Source organism: Oncorhynchus kisutch, linkage group LG29 (assembly GCF_002021735.2).
Source record: "Oncorhynchus kisutch isolate 150728-3 linkage group LG29, Okis_V2, whole genome shotgun sequence".
NCBI lineage: Eukaryota > Metazoa > Chordata > Actinopteri > Salmoniformes > Salmonidae > Oncorhynchus > Oncorhynchus kisutch.
Genome location: NC_034202.2, coordinates 35,457,205 through 35,480,236, shown reverse-complemented (window position 1 = coordinate 35,480,236; position 23,032 = coordinate 35,457,205). Strand labels below are relative to the sequence as shown.

Here is a 23,032-nt window from a genome sequence, read left to right as displayed (position 1 = left end):
GGTCTGTCATAATATAATAGAGACAGTAGATTTAGCTGAAATGTCATAATATAAAAGAGACAGTAGATCTAGCAGGTCATAATAATATTTTCAACCTTATGTTCCCTGTACTCTCTCTATATATCTGTTTATTATACCTGTTGATACAGGGCTCATATATGAAACTATTCTAACTGAACATTTTCTTTCACAGTGACACTGACTCCGAATGGGAGTCTTATCCGGTGTCCTGTGTGAATTTAATTCCCAGGTCTCTAAGCAGTCTGGTTGTAGATGTTGTCACAAAACCTCTGCAGCCCACCTCCACTGGTCGGACTTCTGTGTTCCAGTCATGATGCCGTGCTTTGGCAGCTAGATCGGCATAGCGCAGATGTTTTCGCTCATAAGCCTCATCTACTGAGTCCTCCCAGGGTACTGTGAGCTCAATGATGAAGACCTTCTTGAGCGAACGGGACCAGAGCAACATGTCAGGTCTTAGAGTGGTGGTTGCGATCTCCGGAGGAAACACAAGTTGCCGGCCAATGTCAGCTAGCATTTTCCAGTCGCGGGCCAAGTGCAGCTGGTCTCGCTCTAATGGTGTAGAGCTGCTCTTCGGTGGTTTAGCCCCTTCGCGGACAAAGATCTTCCGTAAGGGGTGTGATGCTGCTGGGGGTGGTAGGGAGTTGGTGGCAGCTCGTTTGTCCTCCAGGGCGGACGCAAGGTTTTTAAGGACTTGGTTGTGACGCCAAGTGTAGCGTCCTTGGGTGAGGCTTGTTTTACACCCTGTGAGAATGTGCCTGAGGTTGGCTGGCATGGAACAGAGGGCACAGTCCAGATCTTCACCATACCATTTGTGAAGATTAACTGGTGTTGGAAGGACGTCATATGTTGCGCTGATGGAAAAGCTCAACCGCCTCGCTTCCATGGCCACAGATCCTTCCAGCTGATCTTCCTCTTCTCCACACTGTCCCATCGAGTCCACTGTCCCTGTTTGGCAAGAGAGACTACCTTGGCTCACCTTGCAGCCTCCTCCTGATGGCATACTTCCTGCACTACCATCTTCCGCCACTCTGGTGGAGTGGCCTTACTCCAAGCAGCACGGCTAGTTAGCCCAAGGCCTCCTCTCCCTTGCTGAACATGACCCACAATGTCAGCATGTCTGAGGGCTGCTGTTGCCTCCATTTGCGCCCAGTTGCCAAGGTCGGCGCGTTGTTGCTCACCACTGGGTCTCGAGATTCATTTAGTGTCATCTGGAGCCTGGTTTTTGCACACTTGAATTCCTCTGTTAGACTGGTGAGGGGCAGCTTGAGGACACCATCTCCATAGAGGCCTATGGTGGTAAGGCATCGTGGAACTCCGAGCCACTTCTTTAAGTAGCCTGTGACTCCTCTTTCCATCTTCTCCACTGTTGAGATTGGAACCTCATACACTGCTAGGGGCCACAACACCTGGGCTAAGATACCAAACTGCAGACACCAGGCCTTTAACTTTCCAGGTAGCTGGGTGTTGTCGATCGACTGTAGGCTACTACTGATGTCTTTGCGTAGCTGTTGCACCTGGGCTTTGTCCTTCAGGCTTGCATCATACCACCTTCCAAGGCTTTTTACCGGCTGCTCAGACACTGTTGGGAGTACAGAGACTCCCTTCACAATCGAGATGCTGCGTGACTTGGATGGTTTAATCTTCATACGGGCCCAGCTGATGTTCTCCTCGAGTTTTCTGAGCAGTCTCCTGGTGCATGGGACAGTGGTGGTCAATGTTGTAATGTCGTCCATGTAGGCTCTGAGTGGAGGGAGGCGGAAACCAGAGTCGACTCGCTGTCCACCAGCAACCCATTTTGAGGATCTGATGATAACCTCCATTTCCATTATGAATGCCAACGGAGAAATGGTACATCCCGCCATTATACCTACATTCAGGCACTGCCATGAGGTGGTGAACTCTGAGGTGGTGAAGCAGAACTGCAGATCCTGGAAGTATGACTTCACCAGGGTTGTGATGGTGTCCTTCTTCTCCACTGTGCCTCGAAGTTTCTTGAGGGTCAAGGTAAGGTCAGTATTCACTGTTTCACACAACTTCTTGTCACTGGCGCCAGGCCACTTCACATACGGTCTGTGCCCTAATAGTCTCCTCTCGACTGCAGGTCTGGGAGGCTGGGTGAGTTCCACTCCTGTTGTTGGTTCAACCTCAGTTGTTACTTCGGTGCTTGAGTTTACGTCCTCCATGACAGTGGTACTGATGCACTGCAAACTATGGTTTGCGTCCAGTTGCTGGGCTTCATTCGACTGATTTGATCTGAAACATATATTATAATGTAGAATTATTTAAAGCCTTATCTATGAAACTGTTATCATTAGTCTTGTGGCCTACAGCAGATCATCCACCAGGGGGAAACTCGTCGAGGCCCGGTGACAGACGGAGTATACATCACGAGCCGATGGCTCCATCTGCTGGACATGCCAGGTCTCAACGGTCTCTCCGCCCAGGACTAATTGGGGCTGATTGGGGAGTTGGTGAAGTAAGGTGGGGAAGTAAGGTGACTTCCGTGTAGTTGGAGACGGTGCCCGAGCTAACACGAGGGAGTTTTAGTTTATGTGCCCGACAGGATACAGCAAAAGAAGCCCAAAAGACGGTATCCCGGAGAGGGTTTCATGGGGAGACCTATCCTTTTCTTTGGATTTATTATTTAATAAAGACCCTTGAAACTGAGCTAATAATACTCTGTCCATGTCTGATCTGTGTAAAAGACCAAACCCATGGTCTGCCACAGTGTATTTAGTCTATTGTATAGTTCCTTTCAGTCCATAAATCCAAACTCACAATTGTTTACTTCACAGTCAAGCGTTTTTCAGCATGTAGTTTCAATCTATTGATGTGTACTGTTAGGCCCAGTCCCTTTATCATTGCCCCTCAGAACAGGCTTTGGGGTGTCGGGTAAAGTTGCCCATAGTTGCTGATCATGGGACAGTTTAGCATTTTCCCCACTAAAGGTTAAGGTTAGGATTGGGTTGAGGGAAGACTAAAACAGGTTTTAATACCTCTTCAGCCAAAACTCAGATTGGGAAACTTTCATTTTCATCACATCACAACAACATTGTTGTATAGTTATTATAATTATCCCTATTTGGTATTAATTGGTTTATTCTGGGTTGGATCTCAACATTCCATATTGTTACATAATGCTGTTTTATGAGTTTGAACTGAGTAGAGTTTTTTTAACCTATTCGGGTCGCTGCCACATCCTGCCCCACATTTTTATTAATAGGATTTACGTTTCCATGACAACATATTTAAGTGACATCACAGCATTGAACAGTGATAGAGGTCGTCTGAGTGGAACAGCGCCACATTCTTACAGGAGTCAGCAACGAACTTGAGTAAACACATTTGCTGAATGAGACGCAGTCAGGGAGACAGCATTTTGATGGGAATGGATTTCGTGTTTACCGTGGAGGTCGTGGGCATCGCCCTGGGAGTCATAGGATTAATACTTACCATCGTGGTCTGTGCTCTCCCCACCTGGATAGTGACAACCATCATACAGGCTAATGTTGCCAACACAGAGGTGGTAACGCACGGCCTGTGGATGAGATGTGTGACCCAAGGCAAGGGACAGACACAGTGTGAGGTGTACAACTCCATGTGGGATTTGCCAGATTGTATACAGCCTGTCAAAGCCATGATCCTCACTGCCATCATCCTGGGGGTTCTGGGGGTCACAATCTCCATGGTCGGAGCAAAGTGCACCTACTGCATCAAAGATGAAACGTCTCAGACTAAGTTGATAATCATCGCTGGAATTCTCTTCATCCTGGACGGAATTCTCATCCTCAGCACCTTATTCTTGGTAACAATAACCGTCCAAACCAACTGCTTCATACAGTACAAAGGAAACTTTGAGTTGGGGAACTCGCTGTACTTTGGCTGGGTGGCGGCCGCCCTGCTCCTCATTGGAGGGTTCATACTGTGCATCAATGTGGGAGTCTTTGGATGGATGATGGGAATCTTTGGATGGATAGTCTCCCTCATGCCCTGTTATATCTCTGTATTGTTTATATTGGACCCCTATAGGGACACATGGACGTTTCTGATGACAACCTCCATCTCCTCCATCCTGGGAGCTCTAGGAGTGATGGGGTCCATCTTTGGGACCAGGTGCTGTAACTGCATCAAGAATAACAGGACAAGGGTCAAGGCCAGGTTCATTGTTGGAATATTCTTCATCCTGGCTGGTATCCTGCAATTCACCAATGTCTTCTTGAACTATTACTTGACACATAACTTTCCAGAATACTGGAGGGGGCTTTTGATATCTTTTGCTGAACACAGTAGATGGGCCGCCTCCATGCTCCTGATAGGAGGAACCATACTCTGCTGCAGCACCTTGAAGAAGAAGCCAGACTCGACAACAACTAAATCAATCTCCCACTAACATCTCTGTCCAGAAGCTGTACTTTCTTGTTTTAAAAACCATAGGGATCCAATCATTCTGATTATATTATGAAAAATCTTCTCTATCCCTTCTGTTCGGTGTTAGAATATTGGAAGGGATCAGATTAGGTGTTCCACCTTGTCTTTAACCAGTCAAAGAGGACTTTTTTGACATATTGTGTTCATATATTAAATTCATTTAGACTGTAAGGAGAAGTTCCTGAGGAGACTGCAATGAAGGCACGTATTCTCACTGTTTCTTCTCTGATTTCCTATACTCGTATTGATACTTCTCTTTCTGTTTCTTTAAAATGGGATAAATTTAAGTAGAATAAATTTAGATTTAGATTAGATTTGAATACAAAGTTGATTGTTTAATGCTGTTAAAGATGTTCAAATAAAAAAACTGTATCTGACTACAAAGCATTTCCTGGTTGCTGCTGTGCATTTCCTGTTCATGTTAACCACGTTAATCACACACCTACAGTCAGTGACTGGGACCTTCTGACTGAAACATATACAGTGGGGAGAACAAGTATTTGATACACTGCCGATTTTGCAGGTTTTCCTACTTTCAAAGCATGTAGAGGTCTGTCATTTTTATCATAGGTACACTTCAAATGTGAGAGACGGAATCTAAAACAAAAATCCAGAAAATCACATTTATGATCTTTAATTAATTTGCATTTTATTGCATGACATACAGTGCCTTGCGAAAGTATTCGGCCCCCTTGAACTTTGCGACCTTTTGCCACATTTCAGGCTTCAAACATAAAGATATAAAACTGTATTTTTTGGTGAAGAATCAACAACAAGTGGGACACAATCATGAAGTGGAACGACATTTATTGGATATTTAAAACTTTTTTAACTAATCAAAAACTGAAAAATTGGGCGTGCAAAATAATTCAGCCCCCTTAAGTTAATACTTTGTAGCGATTACAGCTGTAAGTCGCTTGGGGTATGTCTCTATCAGTTTTGCACATCGAGAGACTGAAATTTCTTCCCATTCCTCCTTGCAAAACAGCTCGAGCTCAGTGAGGTTGGATGGAGAGCATTTGTGAACAGCAGTTTTCAGTTCTTTCCACAGATTCTTGATTGGATTCAGGTCTGGACTTTGACTTGGCCATTCTAACACCTGGATATGTTTATTTTTGAACCATTCCATTGTAGATTTTGCTTTATGTTTTGGATCCTTGTCTTGTTGGAAGACAAATCTCCGTCCCAGTCTCAGGTCTTTTGCAGACTCCATCAGGTTTTCTTCCAGAATGGTCCTGTATTAGGCTCCATCCATCTTCCCATCAATTTTAATCATCTTCCCTGTCCCTGCTGAAGAAAAGCAGGCCCAAACCATGATGCTGCCACCACCATGTTTGACAGTGGGGATGGTGTGTTCAGGGTGATGAGCTGTGTTGCTTTTACGCCAAACATAACATTTTGCATTGTTGCCAAAAAGTTCAATTTTGGTTTCATTTGACCAGAGCACCTTCTTCCACATGTTTGGTGTGTCTCCCAGGTGGCTTGTGGCAAACTTTAAACAACACTTTTTATGGATATCTTTAAGAAATGGCTTTCTTCTTGCCACTCTTCCATAAAGGCCAGATTTGTGCAATATACGACTGATTGTTGTCCTATGGACAGAGTCTCCCACCTCAGCTGTAGATCTCTGCAGTTCATCTAGAGTGATCATGGGCCTCTTGGCTGCATCTCTGATCAGTCTTCTCCTTGTATGAGCTGAAAGTTTAGAGGGACGGCCAGGTCTTGGTAGATTTGCAGTGGTCTGAACTCCTTCCGTTTCAATATTATCGCTTGCACAGTGCTCCTTGGGATGTTTAAAGCTTGGGAAATCTTTTTGTATCCAAATCCGGCATTAAACTTCTTCACAACAGTATCTCGGACCTGCCTGGTGTGTTCCTTGTTCTTCATGATGCTCTCTGCGCTTTTAACGGACCTCTGAGACTATCACAGTGCAGGTGCATTTATACGGAGACTTGATTCCACACAGGTGGATTGTATTTATCATCATTAGTCATTTAGGTCGACATTGGATCATTCAGAGATCCTCACTGAACTTCTGGAGAGAGTTTGCTGCACTGAAAGTAAAGGGGCTGAATAATTTTGCACACCCAATTTTTCAGTTTTTGATTAGTTAAAAAAGTTTGAAATATCCAATAAATGTCGTTCCACTTCATGATTGTGTCCCACTTGTTGTTGATTCTTCACAAAAAAATACAGTTTTATATCTTTATGTTTGAAGCCTGAAATGTGGCAAAAGGTCGCAAAGTTCAAGGGGGCCGAATACTTTCGCAAGGCACTGTAGGTATTTGATATATCAGAAAAGCAGAACTTAATATTTGGTACAGAAACCTTTGTTAGCAATTACAAAGATCATACGTTTCCTGTAGTTCTTGACCAGGTTTGCACACACTGCAGCAGGGATTTTGGCCCACTCCTCCAGACAGACCTTCTCCAGATTCTTCAGGTTTCAGGGTTGTCGCTGGGCAATACGCACTTTCAGCTCCCTCCAAAGATTTTCTCGTGGGTTCAGGTCTGGAGACTGGCTAGGCCACTCCAGGACCTTGAGATGCTTCTTACGGAGCCACTCCTTAGTTGCCCTGGCTGTGTGTTTCGGGTCATTGTCATGCTGGAAGACCCAGCCACGACCCATCTTCAATGCTCTTACTGAGGGAAGGAGGTTATTGGCCAAGATCTCGCGATACATGGCCCCATCCATCCTCCCCTCAATATGGTGCAGTCGTCCTGTCCCCTTTGCAGAAAAGCATCCCCAAAGAATGATGTTTCCACCTCCATGCTTCACGGTTGGGATGGTGTTCTTGGGGCTGTACTTATCCTTCTTCTTCCTCCAAACACGGCGAGTGGAGTTTTATTTTTGTCTCATCAGACCACATGACCTTCTCCCATTCCTCCTCTGGATCATCCAGACGGTCATTGGCAAACATCAGACGGGCCTGGAAATGCGCTGGCTTGAGCAGGGGGACCTTGCGTGCGCTGAAGAATTTTAATCCATGACAGTGTGTTACTAATGGTTTTCTTTGAGACTGTGGTCCCAGCTCTCTTCAGGTCATGGACCTGGTCCTGCCGTGTAGTTCTGGGCTGATCCCTCACCTTCCTCATGATCATTGATACCCCACGAGGTGAGATCTTGCATGGAGCCCTAGACCGAGGGTGATTGACCGTCATCTTGAACTTCTTCCATTGTCTAATAATTCTAATCAAATGTATTCATATAGCCCTTCGTACATCAGCTGATATCTCAAAGTGCTGTACAGAAACCCAGCCTAAAACCCCAAACAGCAAGCAATGCAGGTGTAGAAGCACGGTGGCAAGGAAAAACTCCCTAGAAAGGCCAAAACCTAGGAAGAAACCTAGAGAGTAACCAGGCTATGTGGGGTGGCCAGTCCTCTTCTGGCTGTGCCGGGTGGAGATTATAACAGAACATGGCCAAGATGTTCAAATGTTCATAAATGACCAGCATGGTCCAATAATAATAAGGCAGAACAGTTGAAACTGGAGCAGCAGCACGGCCAGGTGGACTGGGGACAGCAAGGAGTCATCATGTCAGGTAGTCCTGAGGCATGGTCCTAGGGCTCAGGTCCTCCGAGAGAGAGAAAGAAAGAAAGAGAGAATTAGAGAGAGCACACTTAAATCACACTTAAATTCACACAGGACACCGAATAGGACAGGAGAAGTACTCCAGATATAACAAACTGACCCTAGCCACCCGAAACATAAACTACTGCAGCATAAGTACTGGAGGCTGAGACAGGAGGGGTCAGGAGACACTGTGGCCCCATCCGAGGACACCCCCGGACAGGGCCAAACAGGAAGGATATAACCCCACCCACATTGCCAAAGCACAGCCCCCACACCACTAGAGGGATATCTACAACCACCAACTTACCATCCTGAAATTGTTATCATTAGTCCATTTAGTCTTTTGTATAGTTCATTTCAGTCCATGAATCCAACCTTACAATTATTCATTTCAAACATAAATGTTTTTCCACATGTAGTTTCAATCTAACTGAATGTCACTAGTATCTCCCTCAAGTGTGTCCCAAACACATACTGCCCCACATCTGAAAGAACATGTTGTTTCCCTGCCAGAAGATAGCAAAATGGCAATATTGCGCAAGATCCCCTAAGACTTTTTGAAGACTATGAAGTGTCATGACGTTTCCCTCTTTGGGTACAGCGATTACCATCCCCTTCTCTCTGTCTCCTACACTCAGGCTGCTGTGACCTCAGGTCGTAAATTCCTGGAGGAGATTATCTCCTCATGGCTACAGTATATAGAGAGAGTGAGTTTTCATAAAGAGAATTTAAAGAGGAATTTCTTCCACCTCAATTTCTTCCAGATCTTGAGGTCTGAACAACATATTTGTTCTGGAGAAGGTATAAAAGATTGGTGAAGAATCCAGCTACGAACTGGTCCGTTTGGTAAAATTTTGTGAAACTCATGGGAGACAATACGGCCATATTACCATAACACTGTTTATACAACAGCCTCAGATATGAGGCTTACATCTAATTGTTGTATTAGATGAATGAGTGAGGATGATACTGTTTGTGAAATTGTGTAATGTGATTTTGGTCTGTTTAATGAAGGAACCTCCAATTCCCTTTGGAGTTTAACTAAATCAGAGGACCGCCCATGAGCACAGTTATGGTCTGGCGTCCTGGAACAGGCCCATTTTTGCTCTTCCGAATAAAACCCCCACCTTGAGAAAATCTCAACAGAACATGTTTCGCTCAATTACGAGAGGAATAAGGTTGAGACCAGCTTACCTCGATAACGAGAGGGCCAAAGTTTGAGAGGAGACCATAAACCTAAGGTTTGAGTAGATGGCTGAATCTTTTAACCATACCACGTGGTTAAACTCTTAGACTATCGATACCGACAGAATAAGAACAAGTCTTTGATATTAATTACTAGTCTGCAGCTAGGAATTCAGTATCGTTGAATGCGAAGACCGACAACCGCCGAAACATCTATCCTATAATGACATGAATGAATGTCACTCTGAACTATCCATTCTAACCACGAAAGAGAGAAGGCGGACAAACTCTCCAACAGAAACAAACTTTTCAACAGAGATCCCGACGACACACTGAGCGTAAATATATGTATTGATTGCAATTATTCCCGATTGAGTGAGTGTTCATGCGCAAAGGATTAGCATTTCAATTGTTGTAATTATCATCTTTGTAGTGTCTCATCTCAGTTGGCCCTCACTTCGCTTTTTGTCCACCAAGCCACAATACCAGTTTATGCCACTAGGGAAACTCTGTTATCATTTCCTTGGAACTATCTACTGTTTGTTTATGCATTTCTGTGAATTACTTAGTTAGTAAATAAGTGAATTAAGACAATTGATGTATGGATGACTCATAGTGAAGACTGGGTTCGTGCAGATAACCAACAATTTACGACGTTTGGAATGAGACTAACATGAGGTAAATAATACGTCATTAATCAGAAGACTAAGTGATCAGATATTAACATATCTGAAAGTAATATTAGGAAAATTATAACTTTGTAATCTGAAAATTTTCCTTGGTGCCCGACTTCCTAGTTAATTACAGTTACGTGATTAAGTAGTTTAATCACGTAATAATGATTAGAGAATTTTTGATAGAGTTTAATCTTCAGTTTAATGATGCCAAAGACATGACTGAAGCTTAGTTCAGTTCTGGGCATTTACTATATTGAGAAACACTGGGATATGGTAACATAAGATCATATAAGATACTAGTGATGGAATTTAAGTAGGTCATTGGGCAGAGTGGCTACCTTCATCGGAGCCAACATCGTCACCTTGCATGTAACCTGGGAAGGGTTATAGAGAACACGGGACTGATCCAGTGTAAGGTCTACAAGTCCATGCTGGCCTTAACCCAGGACCTGCAGGCCGTCAGAGACATGAACATCATCGCCATTCTCTTCTGGTTTCTGGGAGTCTCCATCGTCAGGGCCAAGTGAACCAACTTCATCAATAACAAAAAGTCCAAGGCCAAATTGCTGATCATCGCCAGAATGTTCTTCATCCTGGCCGTAATTCTGGTGCTCGTTCCTATCTCCTGGGCGGCCAGCATCATTTGGGGGATTTGGGGGCCTTGCTATACATATGCTGGGAGGCAGCGGCCCGGCTCCTGGTTATGGGGGTCATACTGTGCAGCTCACTAGGGGGTAGTGAGATTGAAGTCATGTTTCTGGGAACCTTAGGAAGGATGGTCTCCCTAGCCCCCTGTGTTGTCTATATAGTAGTTTCTTATGGACCCACCAGTGCTGTAACTGCATAAAAAGTAACAGGACCAGGGTAAAGGCCAGGTTCATGCATGCAACATAATTCATCCTACTTTCCAAAGCACAGAGAGGTTAGTCTGAGTCAGCTCATCACCTACTTCTCCATTATTCTAGGGTTGCTAGGGATGACATTCTCCATCTCAGGAACAAAGTGCACCAACTGTACCCAGAGGAATATGAATACGTCTATAGCTGAAGTGATTATCTTTGGAGGAATATTCTTCATCCTGGCCGGTCTCATCCACCTGATCTTGATCTTCTTGGTTGCCCTTGACTTGACACAAAACTCGGACAATGAGAACTTCCTGTGGAGTAATAACCTTATAACCCACTCTTCATTCATCAAATCAGATTACGACTTCATTCTTCTCCCTTCCTGTAGGCAGGAATTAAACAGGAATTACCTGTGATAAGGTCTGATCAATCGGAATCCATGCTTCAATATTGTATTGATCACGCGGACTGGGATATGTTCCGGGTTGCCTCGGTGAAGAACATTGATGTACACGGACACGGTGACTGAGTTCATCAGGATGTGTATAGGGTATGTTGTACCGACTGTGACTATGAAAACCTACCCAAACCAGAAACTATGGATAAATGGCAGCATTGGCGCAAAACTGAAAGTGCGAACCACTGCATTTAACCACTCAGGGATTACAAAGGGATAACCAGCCACGTCTTAGACACTGACGTCTTGCTCCCAGACAAGCTAAACACCTTCTTCGCCCCCTTTGAGGATAACCCAGTGAACCAAGACCAACTTCTATTTGCATACCACCCCAATAGATCCACAGATGATGCAATCGACATCGCACTGCACACTGCCCTATCCAATCTGAACAAGAAGAATACCTATGTAAGAATGCTGTTCCTTGACTACAGCTCAGCCTAAAACACCAGGGTCTGATTCCTGCCTTGTGCAACTGGGTCCTGGACTTCCTGACTGGCTGCCCCCAGGTGGTGAAGGTAAGAAACAACACCTCCACTATGCTGATCCTCAACACAGGGGTCCCACAATGATGCATGCTTTGCCCTCTCCTGTACGTCCTGTTCACCCATGACTGTGTAGCCATGCACACCTCCAACTCAATCATCAACTTTTCAGACAACACAACAGTAGTTGGCTTGATTACCAATAATGACGACATAGCTTACAGGGAGGAGGTGAGGGAACTCCGTGTGGTGTCAGAAAAACAACCTCTCAGTCAACGTCAACAAAACGAAGGAGCTGATCGTGAACTTCAGGAAACAGCAGAGGGAGCACGCCCCCATCCACATCGATGGGACTGCAGTGGAGGTGAAAAGGTGAAAGGTGAAAAGCTTAAAGTTCCTCGGCGTACACATCACTGGCGATCTGAAAAGGTCCACCCACACAGATAGTGTGTTGAAGAAGGCTCAACTGCACCTCTTCAACATCAAGAGGCTGAAGAATTAGGCTTGGCCCCTAACTTTTAAAAATGCACCATTGAGAGCATCCTGTCAGGTTGTTTCACCGCCTGGTACAGCAACTGCACCGCCCGCAACCGCAGGGCTCTCCAGAGGGTGGTAAGAGGGTGCCCAACGCATCACCGGGGGCACAATGCCTGCCCTCCAGAACACGGTCATAATGTTTGCTGTTCATTAAATGTAAAGACTGTTATATTATCAAATCAATTCTCTACGTGTAATGATTCCATGATTAACTTTTTAGGGATAGGGGGCGTCATTTTCACTTTGGATGAATTGCGTGTCCATATTGAACAGCCTTCTACTCTGTCCCAGATGCTAATATATGCATATTATTACTATTGGATAGAAAACACTCTGATGTTTCTAAAACTGTTTGAATTATGTATGTGAGTATGACAGAACTCATATGGCATGCAAACTTCTAAACAGGAAGTGGAAATTCTGGGGCTGGTTGATTTTCAACTCATCGCCTATTCACATCCCAGTAAGATATGGATCTGTTCGCACTTCCTACGCCTTCCACTAGATGTCAACAGTCAGTAGAACATGTAATGAAGTCTCTAGTGTGATGTGGGGCCGGATGGTAGCTATTTGAGTCAGTGGTCAGTGGTCAGTTCCTGGTCAGGCCATTTCTCATGATATCGCCATGCGTTCCATTACTCTGTAGACAAAGACGAATGCTCCGGTTGGAACATTATTGGATATATATGATAACATCCGACTAGATGTCGGCGTCATTTCTAAAATAAAGAGAAAATGTACACTCACCACGCTCACCTTGGTCCGCTCCTTTCAACAAACCTTGGTCTTACAAATAGTCTATAGTTCAGCTAATAGCCCATCCTGCTACGCTTGTGAAAAACTAATAATAATACTTCTTCCCCTTTCCACGTGTTAAAGATTCCAATTGATAAAGTGTTTTTATCCACAATCGGCCCCAACCCCAATTAATACATTTGGGCACAGTCGATAGCGTGCTGGACTTCGGGATAGAATGTTGCTATAATGAATGAGTTTGAGACACCTGCTTTTGGATATGGCTGAAAAAAAACTTGCAAAATAGCGATTTTCCTAAATTAATTTAATGACAAAAGAATATGCACAATTGTTTGTCTCTACATTAACTAACAAATTCCTCTCAATTGTACATTTAATGCTTGACTCATTATGACGTTATAACTACATACATTTTCTTCCCCGTAATGTTTTGTCAGCCATTGTTGCTGAAGTCACCAGGAACGGGTGGCCCGTGTCAAATTCGTCATTGGGAACCCCTCCATATGATTGGTCATATAAAAACCTTGGGACCCAAATGCATATTGAGTGCTCTAACTCCCCCTTGTGGTGGTCTGGAGCAATGAAGCTGTGACGCTGGGTACATCTAAGTCCCGCGGTGTAAGCTCGCAACCTTTCATGGAGGAACCACTGTATGTAGGGTATTTGGTGCTATTTGGGACACAGAAATGTCTTTATTCTCAACAGTCTTGTGAGATGTATAAAGACACAAATACAGTGAAGCCAATCCAACGCTGAACGATGTCACTCTTCTGGAACCTTAAACTATCAAAATAAAGAACGTGGCACACTCCATGTATCTCCCAGCTATTTAATGGGTATTTACCAACTTTTCAGCATCACTGTGCCTTCCTCAGGGTAATGTCATGAATACTTGAACCAGGTTATGAGGACACACAGTGCAATTAGTGTAACCAATGACAGTGGTAAGGGGTGTGTCATAATGATTACGTAAATTTAAATTAATTAGTAAAACTGTTAAAAAAAACATTTTTTGTATATTGTATATTAAATATATTATGCTATTGTTATCATATAGAAACATAATGGAATATTGTACATCATATTAGCGTCAACATACATTATTGTTTCATTCAATTTCACATAATTTCATTCTTGTTACATGTAATATTGGTTCAACCTTAATATATAATGATCATCATCAACAGGGGGAACATATTAGGTGTACGCTAATAAGCTGTAAAAAATAATTTACAAATATGTAAGACTGAGATCAAAGTCAATATTCAGACCACTAGGGGTCAATGTTTTTAGATAGGATATCCAGTAAAGCCTCCCTTTGTAGTAGTAGGATCTCATTGTTACCTCTTCCTTGGTAGAGCAACATGCTCAATGCCTTTGTATTTGAGGGAGGAGATTGGATGGTTAGCTTCAACAAAGTGAGCTGCTACTGGATAGTCAATGTTCTTACACCTGATTGAGCTGCGTTGTTTTAATTGTATTTTTGTTTGTCCTACATAGACTTTTTCACTTGAACAGGTGATGAGATAGATTATTCCCTTGGTCTTGCATGAGATGATAGCCCTCACAGGGATTATTGAACCTTTATGTAGGTGTCTGAAGAAAGACGTTTTTATAGTGCTATTACACTGTGCGCATGAGCCACATTTGTAGTTCCCATTTGGGATAGGTGTCAAGAGTGTCTGAGTGGGCTCAGGGGGCATGTCAGATCTCACCAAACTATCTCCAATATTGTGACCACACTTATAGACCACCAGTGGGGGTTCCTTGAAGAGGTGTGCAATTTTTTTTGTCTGATTGCAGAATATACCAGTGCTTTTTCAGGATTGCTTTCCTTTTCTCCAAGCCCTTGGTGTACCTCATACCACCCAGAGCCATAGTATGTACACCAAGTAGATATCTGGTAGTTCAGAGGGTCACACCTCTAGGACCACCCAGAGCCATAGTATGTACACCAAGTAGATATCTGGTAGTTCAGAGGGTCACACCTCTAGGACCACCCAGAGCCATAGAATGTACACCAAGTAGATATCTGGTAGTTCAGAGGGTCACACCTCATACCACCCAGAGCCATAGTATGTACACCAAGTAGATATCTGGTAGTTCAGAGGGTCACACCTCTAGGACCACCCAGAGCCATAGTATGTACACCAAGTAGATATCTGGTAGTTCAGAGGGTCACACCTCTAGGACCACCCAGAGCCATAGTATGTACACCAAGTAGATATCTGGTAGTTCAGAGGGTCACACCTCTAGAACCACCCAGAGCCATAGTATGTACACCAAGTAGATATCTGGTAGTTCAGAGGGTCACACCTCTAGAACCACCCAGAGCCATAGTATGTACACCAAGTAGACATCTGGTAGTTCAGAGGGTCACACCTCTAGAACCACCCAGAGCCATAGTATGTACACCAAGTAGATATCTGGTAGTTCAGAGGGTCACACCTCTAGAACCACCCAGAGCCATAGTATGTACACCAAGTAGATATCTGGTAGTTCAGAGGGTCACACCTCTAGAACCACCCAGAGCCATAGTATGTACACCAAGTAGATATCTGGTAGTTCAGGGGATCACTATTCTAACTTCTATTTTATTTCACTCAGAGAAAGGGTAGGGGAATAGTTGAAGTTTATATTTTGTTTATTTGATTTCACCTTTATTTAACTAGGCAAGTTAGTTAAGAACAAATTCTTATTTGCAATGACAGCCTACCAAAAAGGCAAAAGGCCTCCTGTGGGGACGGGGCTTGGGATTAAAAAAATAAAATACAAATATAGGACAAAACACACATCACAACAAGAGAGACACAACACTACTTAAAGAGAGACCTAAGACAACAACATCACAAGGCAGCAAAACATGACAACACAGCATGGTAGCAACACAACATGGTAGCAGCACAAAAACATGGTACAAACATTATTGGGCACAGACAACAGCACAAAGGTCAAGAACGTAGTGACAACAATACATCATACAAAGCAGCCACAACTGTCAGTAAGAGTGTCCATGATTGAGTCTTTGAATGAAGAGATTGAGATAAAACTGTCCAGTTTGAGTGTTTGTTGCAGCTCGTACCAGTCGCTAGCTGCAGCGAACTGAAAAGAGGAGCCACCCAGTGATGTGTGTGCTTTGGGGACCTTTAACAGAATGTGACTGGCAGAACAGGTGGGTCTGGCAGAACAGTTTAACAGGCAGGCAGGCACACACACACACAGACACACAGACACACAGACACACACACACACACACACACACACACACACACACACACACACACACACACACACACACACACACACACACACACACACACACACACACACACACACACACACACACACACACACACACACACACACACTTGCTTTACTACCCTTTGTGGGGACCAAACAATTGATTCAAATTCAAAATCCTATTTTCCCCAACCCCTAACCCTAACCATGAAGCTGCCCCTAACCTTGACTCCACCACCAACTTCCCACGTGCTGACTGCTAACTCTCTGTGAACTCCTCTGGAGAACACTCTGTGGGTTCTGTTCTGTTCTGATCTGAACTGTTCTGTTCTGATCTCACAGTCTCAAGCCACAGTTAGGCATATGAACACACACAGAAAGACATGGGACATTGAAGAGTGGTTATTCCCAAATTACACAACGGGTGCTTCTAATCCTGAATGCTTGAATGGTTAAAACCGTATTCCAGCTGGTGTCTATTCAACAAGGTACCACCGGCTAAATGTATGACGTTAAAATGCCTATTTCCTCTGGTACATCTAACTGCGCAATCCAGTGTCTCAACAGCCCAGCCAGGCAATTTATGAACTTGATCTCCATTTTAAAAAGCATCTAGACATTATCTCAGATTTCTTTGAGACTAGCATTTAGTTTTCAGCAACAAAGATTTTTATAAACATTGCTGTCTGTCTCTTACATTTGCAACATTGTTTCAATATTCAGATTCGATCTCCAACTGTCCCATAGTAATGAATACGTCAGGAGTCGGGACGAGACAGACAGGCAGGCATAGTTTCTCAGCCAGTCTCTCTCTCTCTCTCTACCTCTCCCTCAGTCCATCTCTCTCTCTACCTCTCCTTCAGTGTCTCTCCCTCAGTCTCTACGTCTCTCTCTCCCTCTTCCTCTCCTTCAGTCTCTCTCCCCCAGTCTCTCCCTCAGTCTCTCTCGATCAGTCTCTACCTCTCTCACTCTCTGTCTCTCTCCCTCAGTCTCTACATCTCTCTCTCTCTCTCTCTCTCTACCTCTCCCTCAGTCCTCCTCTCCCTCAGTCTCTCGATCAGTCTCTACCTCTCTCTCTCTCTCTCTCTCTCTCTCTCTCTCTCAGTCTCTCTCTCACTCACTTTCTCTACCTCTCCCTCAGTCTCTCTTCCTCCCTTTCTCTCGCTCCCTCTCTCTCTCTGACCTAATATCTTTAAACCAACCTCTGTAGTGGTTGCGTAATACATGAATACACCTGTAGTCCAAGGAACAGGTGAGACTGGTTCAGGTGTACACAGGTGCCGTACCTCCCTCTTCTTCGCTGACGACATGCAGCGCTCTATACTCCATTACTCTAAAACCATATTCCAATATAAAAAATATATTTTTTAAATCTGCTGCCTTCGTACTTCAATTAACTTAGTGTTTAAAATCTGCTGCATTCACACTTCAATTAACTTAGTGTTTAAAATCTGCTGCATTCACACTTCAATTAACTTAGTGTTTAAAATCTGCTGCATTCACACTTCAATTAACTTAGTGTTTAAAATCTGCTGCATTCACACTTCAATTAACTTAGTGTTTAAAATCTGCTGCATTCACACTTCAATTAACTTAGTGTTTAAAATCTGCTGCATTCACACTTCAATTAACTTAGTGTTTAAAATCTGCTGCATTCACACTTCAATTAACTTAGTGTTTAGAATTGAACCAGCAACATAATTCAGTGTTTTTAAAAACATTTATATTTGTAGTTTAAGAACATATAATAAAGCTATATGTCCATGACTGCAGACATGTAAGACACTTCTGTTAACCCTTTATAACAACAGTGAACAGTTCTTTCCTCATCTCTGGACTGTGTAAATATGATGTATGTGGAACCTGTTTTACAGCATGGCTGGAATGCAGACAGATAGTGAAGAGAAGAGAGATGCTGTGGCTGTGTACCAAATGCTACCCTATTCCCTATATAGTGCACTACTTTCGACCAAGGCTCTGGATGGAGTGCACTATGTAGGGAATAGGGTGCCATGTGGAATGTAGATACAGTACCGGGTGTGTCATCCAGCTCAATCAAATCAAATACAATGTTATTTGTCATATTCTCCATAAACAACAGGTATAGACTAGCAGTGGGATGCTTACTTACTGGCCATTTCCAACAATGCAGAGATACTTTTAGTTTAAATAGTAGAAAAATAATAACACATATTAAATACACAGTGAGTACCTTGGCTATATACACAGGGTACCAGTACTGAGTCGATGTGCAGGTATCATGGTGATCATGTGACCACATACACACTGTGTGCCTTTGGGTTCAGTTTGGTTCATCAGTAAAATGGTAAAACCTAGAACTGCTCTGTCTGTTACTCCCCTGTCAATTATTCCCCTGTCTGTTACTCCCCTGTCTGTTACTCCTCTGTCTGTTACTCCCCTGTCAATTACTCCCCTGTCTGTTACTCCCCTGTCTGTTACTCCCTTGTCTGTTACTCCTCTGTCTGTTACTCCCCTGCCTGTAATTCCACTGTCTGTTACTCCCCTGTCTGTTACTCCCCTGTCAATTACTCCCCTGTCTGTTACTCCTCTGTCTGTTACTCCTCTGTCTGTTACTTCCCTGTCTGTTACTCCCCTGTCTGTTACTCCCCTGTCTGTTACTCCTCTGTCTGTTACTCCCCTGTCTGTTACTCCCCTGTTAGTTACTCCCCTGTCTGTTACTCCTCTGTCTGTTACTCCCCTGTCTGTTACTCCCCTGTCTGTTACTGCTCTGTCTGTTACTCCTCTGTCTGTTACTCCCCTGTCTGTTACTCCTCTGTCTGTTACTCCCCTGCCTGTAATTCCACTGTCAATTACTCCCCTGTCTGTTACTCCCCTGTCGGTTACTCCCCTGTCTGTTATTCCTCTGTCTGTTACTCTCCTGTCTGTTACTCCCCTGTTAATTACTCCCCTGTCTGTTACTCCCCTGTCAATTACTCCCCTGTCTGTTACTCCTCTGTCTGTTACTCCCCGGTCTGTTACTCCCCTGTCGGTTACTCCCCTGTCTGTTACTCCTCTGTCTGTTACTCCCCTGCCTGTAATTCCACTGTCTGTTACTCCCCTGTCTGTTACTCCTCTGTCTGTTACTCCCCTGCCTGTAATTCCACTGTCTGTTACTCCCCTGTCTGTTACTCCTCTGTCTGTTACTCCCCTGCCTGTAATTCCACTGTCTGTTACTCCCCTGTCTGTTACTCCCCTGTTAGTTACTCCCCTGTCTGTTACTCCCCTGTCTGTTACTCCTCTGTCTGTTACTCCCCGGTCTGTTACTCCCCTGTCTGTTACTCCCCTGTCAGTTACTCCCCTGTCTGTTACTCCTCTGTCTGTTACTCCTCTGTCTGTTACTCCCCTGTCTGTTATTCCTCTGTCTGTTACTCCTCTGTCTGTTACTCCCCTGTCTGTTATTCCTCTGTCTGTTACTCCTCTGTCTGTTATTCCTCTGTCTGTTACTACCCTGTCTGTTATTCCTCTGTCTGTTACTCACCTGTCCTTTACTCCTCTGTCTGTTACTCCCCTGTCTGTTATTCCTCTGTCTGTTACTCCTCTGTCTGTTACTCCCCTGTCTGTTATTCCTCTGTCTGTTACTACCCTGTCTGTTATTCCTCTGTCTGTTACTACCCTGTCTGTTATTCCTCTGTCGGTTATTCCTCTGTCTGTTACTATCCTGTCTGTTACTACCCTGTCTGTTATTCCTCTGTCTGTTACTCCTCTGTCTGTTACTCCCCTGTCTGTTATTCCTCTGTCTGTTATTCCTCTGTCGGTTATTCCTCTGTCTGTTACTACCCTGTCTGTTATTCCTCTGTCTGTTACTACCCTGTCTGTTATTCCTCTGTCTGTTACTACCCTGTCTGTTACTCCTCTGTCTGTTATTCCTCTGTCGGTTATTCCTCTGTCTGTTACTACCCTGTCTGTTATTCCTCTGTCTGTTACTACCCTGTCTGTTATTCCTCTGTCTGTTACTCCTCTGTCTGTTATTCCTCTGTCTGTTACTACCCTGTCTGTTACTACCCTGTCTGTTACTCCTCTGTCTGTTATTCCTCTGTCTGTTACTACCCTGTCTGTTACTACCCTGTCTGCTGTCTGTCAAACTGTATTTTTTTTATAGCCTTCATTGAGGGGAGGGGTGTCTGTGCTTGGTTTTTATGTACATGGGCACCGTGCTGATATACTCTGTATGTGAAAACAGAGATACAGGATGTGGTTAAAAAACTATGAGGCTGTCCCTCCATCATTGCCCCTCAGAACAAGCTTTGGGGTGTAAGGTGAAGTTTCCCCTAGTTGCTGATCTTGGGTCAGTTTAGCATTTTCCCCACTAATAGTTACATTACTACGTCTTTAGCCCAAACTCCGATTGGGAAACTTTCATTCATTTTCATCTCATCCTTACAACATGTTTGGATAGTTATTATATTATAATTATCCCTATTTGGTAATTATTGGTTTATTGTAGGTTGAATCTCAACATTCCACATTGCTAAACAAGGCTGTTTTAGAACTTTTTGATAAACTTGAGAGTTTTAAACTGAGTAAAGTTTTTCACCAATTTGGGTCACAACCACATCCTACCCCAAATACGTGTTAATAGGAATTATGTTTCCATGACAACATATTTAAGTGACATCACAGCATCGAGCAGTTATAGAAGTAGTCTGAGTGGATCAGCTCTCCATTCTTACAGAAGGCCTCAGCAACGAACTTCAGAGTGAAAGTATCTGCTGAGCGAGACGCAGTCGGGAGGACAGCATTTTGATGGGCATGGATTTTGTGTATGTCGTGGAAATGGGGGAGGTCGTGGGCATCGCACTGGGACTCATAGGATTAATACTGACCACCATGATCTGTGCTCTCCCCACCTGGATAGAGATCACCTATATAGCAGGTAACGTTGCCACCACAAAGGTGGTCTTGAACGGCCTGTGGATGTGCTGTTTGACCCTAGGCACGGGTCAGACACGGTGTGAGATGGACAACTCCATGTGTTTTTTCCCCGATCTTTCGAACTTTTGGGAACATGTTCTGGAGCCTGCCAAAGCCATGATCCCCACTGCCATCATCCTGGGGGTTCTGGGGGTCATGTTCTCCATGGTTGGAGCCAAGTGCACCGACTGCATCAAAGACAAAACATCTCAGGCCAAGTTGATAATTATCGCTGGAATACTTTTCATTGGTGCCGGAATTCTTATCCTCATCACTGTTTCCTTGGTAGCAATATTTATCATCAACTTCCCCTTGTGGATTGAAGGAAAACCTGAGCTGGGGGCCTCGCTGTACTTCGGCTGGGTGGCGGCTGCCCTGCTCCTGATTGGAGGGGTCACACTGTGCATCACTGTGGGAGTCTTTGGGTGGATGATGGGAATCTTTGGATGGATAGTCTCCGTAGTGTCCTTTCTCTATATAATCTCTATATTGCACCCATTCATTTTTTTTCCTGAGGCCCCCTTTAGGGACATATGGATGGTTCTGATGACTATCACCTCCATCTCCTCCATCCTGGGAGCTCTAGGAGTGATGGGGTCCATCTTTGGGACCAGGTGCTGTAACTGCATCAAGAGTAACAGGACCAGGGTCAAGGCCAGGTTCATCGTTGGAATATTCTTCATCCTGGCCGGTATCCTGCAGCTCACCACTGAATTTGTTATTGTCCATTACTTGATAACGGATGTCCACCTGCAGCTCAAATATCTCGTCATTCATCCAATCAACTGGGTTATTATTTTAGCTGAATTGAGTTGCTGGTCCGCCTGCATGCTCCTGATAGGAGGGACTATACTCTGCTGCTCCATATTCAAGAGGAACCAACCAGACTTAACAATGACCCAATCAACCTCCCGCTAACAGCTCTGTCTTCAACAGGTCATATAGGAGTTCATGTCATATTGTGTTGGGATCATAGTCTGGTGCAGCTCCTGCTGCTACTGCGTTAACAGAGAGGACATACTTTCTTTTAATGAAAACAATGGAGACAATATAATTGTGATCCTATATGTAATTCTATGATAAAACAACCCCTATCCTTTCTGTTCAGTGTTTAACAGTCAGAAAGGACCTGATAGGTGTGAAAGCAACATAGTTATGGTTCCACCTTGTCTTTAACAGGTCAAAGGGGAGTTTATGACATATTGTGATATATTTAGTTAATTTAGACTAGGAGGAGAGTTTCTGAGGAGACTCTGCAATGAAGGGACATATTGTCACTGTTTCCTCTCTGATTTCCTATACCTGTACTGATACTTCTCTTTATGCTTCTTTAAAATGGGATGCATTTAAGTGGAGAAAGAATTGAATCAGTAGTTGAATGTTTAACCCTGTTAAATATGTTCAAATAAAATAATTGTATCTGACTGCAATCCTGTTAATGTTCACTACATCACCAACACACAGTCAGTGACCAGGACCTTCTAACTGAAACATACAGTATATCAGAGTGTAGAATTATTTCAAGCCAAGTCCATGAAACAGGTAGTATTAGTCTATTTAGTGTATTATATAGTTAATTTCAGTCCATGAATCCAACATAACAATTATTTACTTCACACTCAAGGGTTTTTCAGCATGTACTTTCAATCTGTTGATGTGTACGATTTAGGCCCAGTCCCTCTATCATTTCCCTTCAGAACAGGCATTGGGGTGTTGGGTGAAGTTGCCCCAAGTTGCTGATCATGAGTCAGTTTTGCATTTTCCCCACTAATAGTTACGGTAAGTAGTGGGTTGAGGGAAGACTAAAACAGGTTTTATTACGTCTTTAGCCCAAACTCATCACATCCCAACAACATTGCTGTATAGTTATTATATTATAAATGCCCCTATTTG

The 23,032-nt window shown here is 43.8% G+C and overlaps 2 protein-coding genes and 1 pseudogene across 2 annotated transcripts; all 3 read left to right on the top strand.

Annotated features, from left to right (window-relative positions):
* The first annotated feature begins 3,347 nt into the window (after positions 1 to 3,347).
* LOC109878712 (claudin-3-like) lies at positions 3,348 to 4,752 on the top strand. Its single transcript, XM_020470916.2, has one exon. It carries the CDS (start codon positions 3,374 to 3,376, stop codon positions 4,409 to 4,411), a length of 1,038 nt encoding a protein of 345 aa, XP_020326505.1. The 5' UTR covers positions 3,348 to 3,373; the 3' UTR covers positions 4,412 to 4,752.
* A 3,839-nt stretch (positions 4,753 to 8,591) lies between these two features.
* Positions 8,592 to 12,176, top strand: LOC109878719 (claudin-3-like; annotated as a pseudogene).
* Positions 12,177 to 20,810: 8,634 nt separating this feature from the next.
* On the top strand, positions 20,811 to 22,554 carry LOC116358305 (claudin-4-like). The gene has a single exon (XM_031809547.1). The coding sequence runs from the start codon at positions 20,972 to 20,974 to the stop codon at positions 22,055 to 22,057; it is 1,086 nt and encodes a 361-aa protein (XP_031665407.1). The 5' UTR covers positions 20,811 to 20,971; the 3' UTR covers positions 22,058 to 22,554.
* The last annotated feature ends 478 nt before the right edge of the window (positions 22,555 to 23,032 follow it).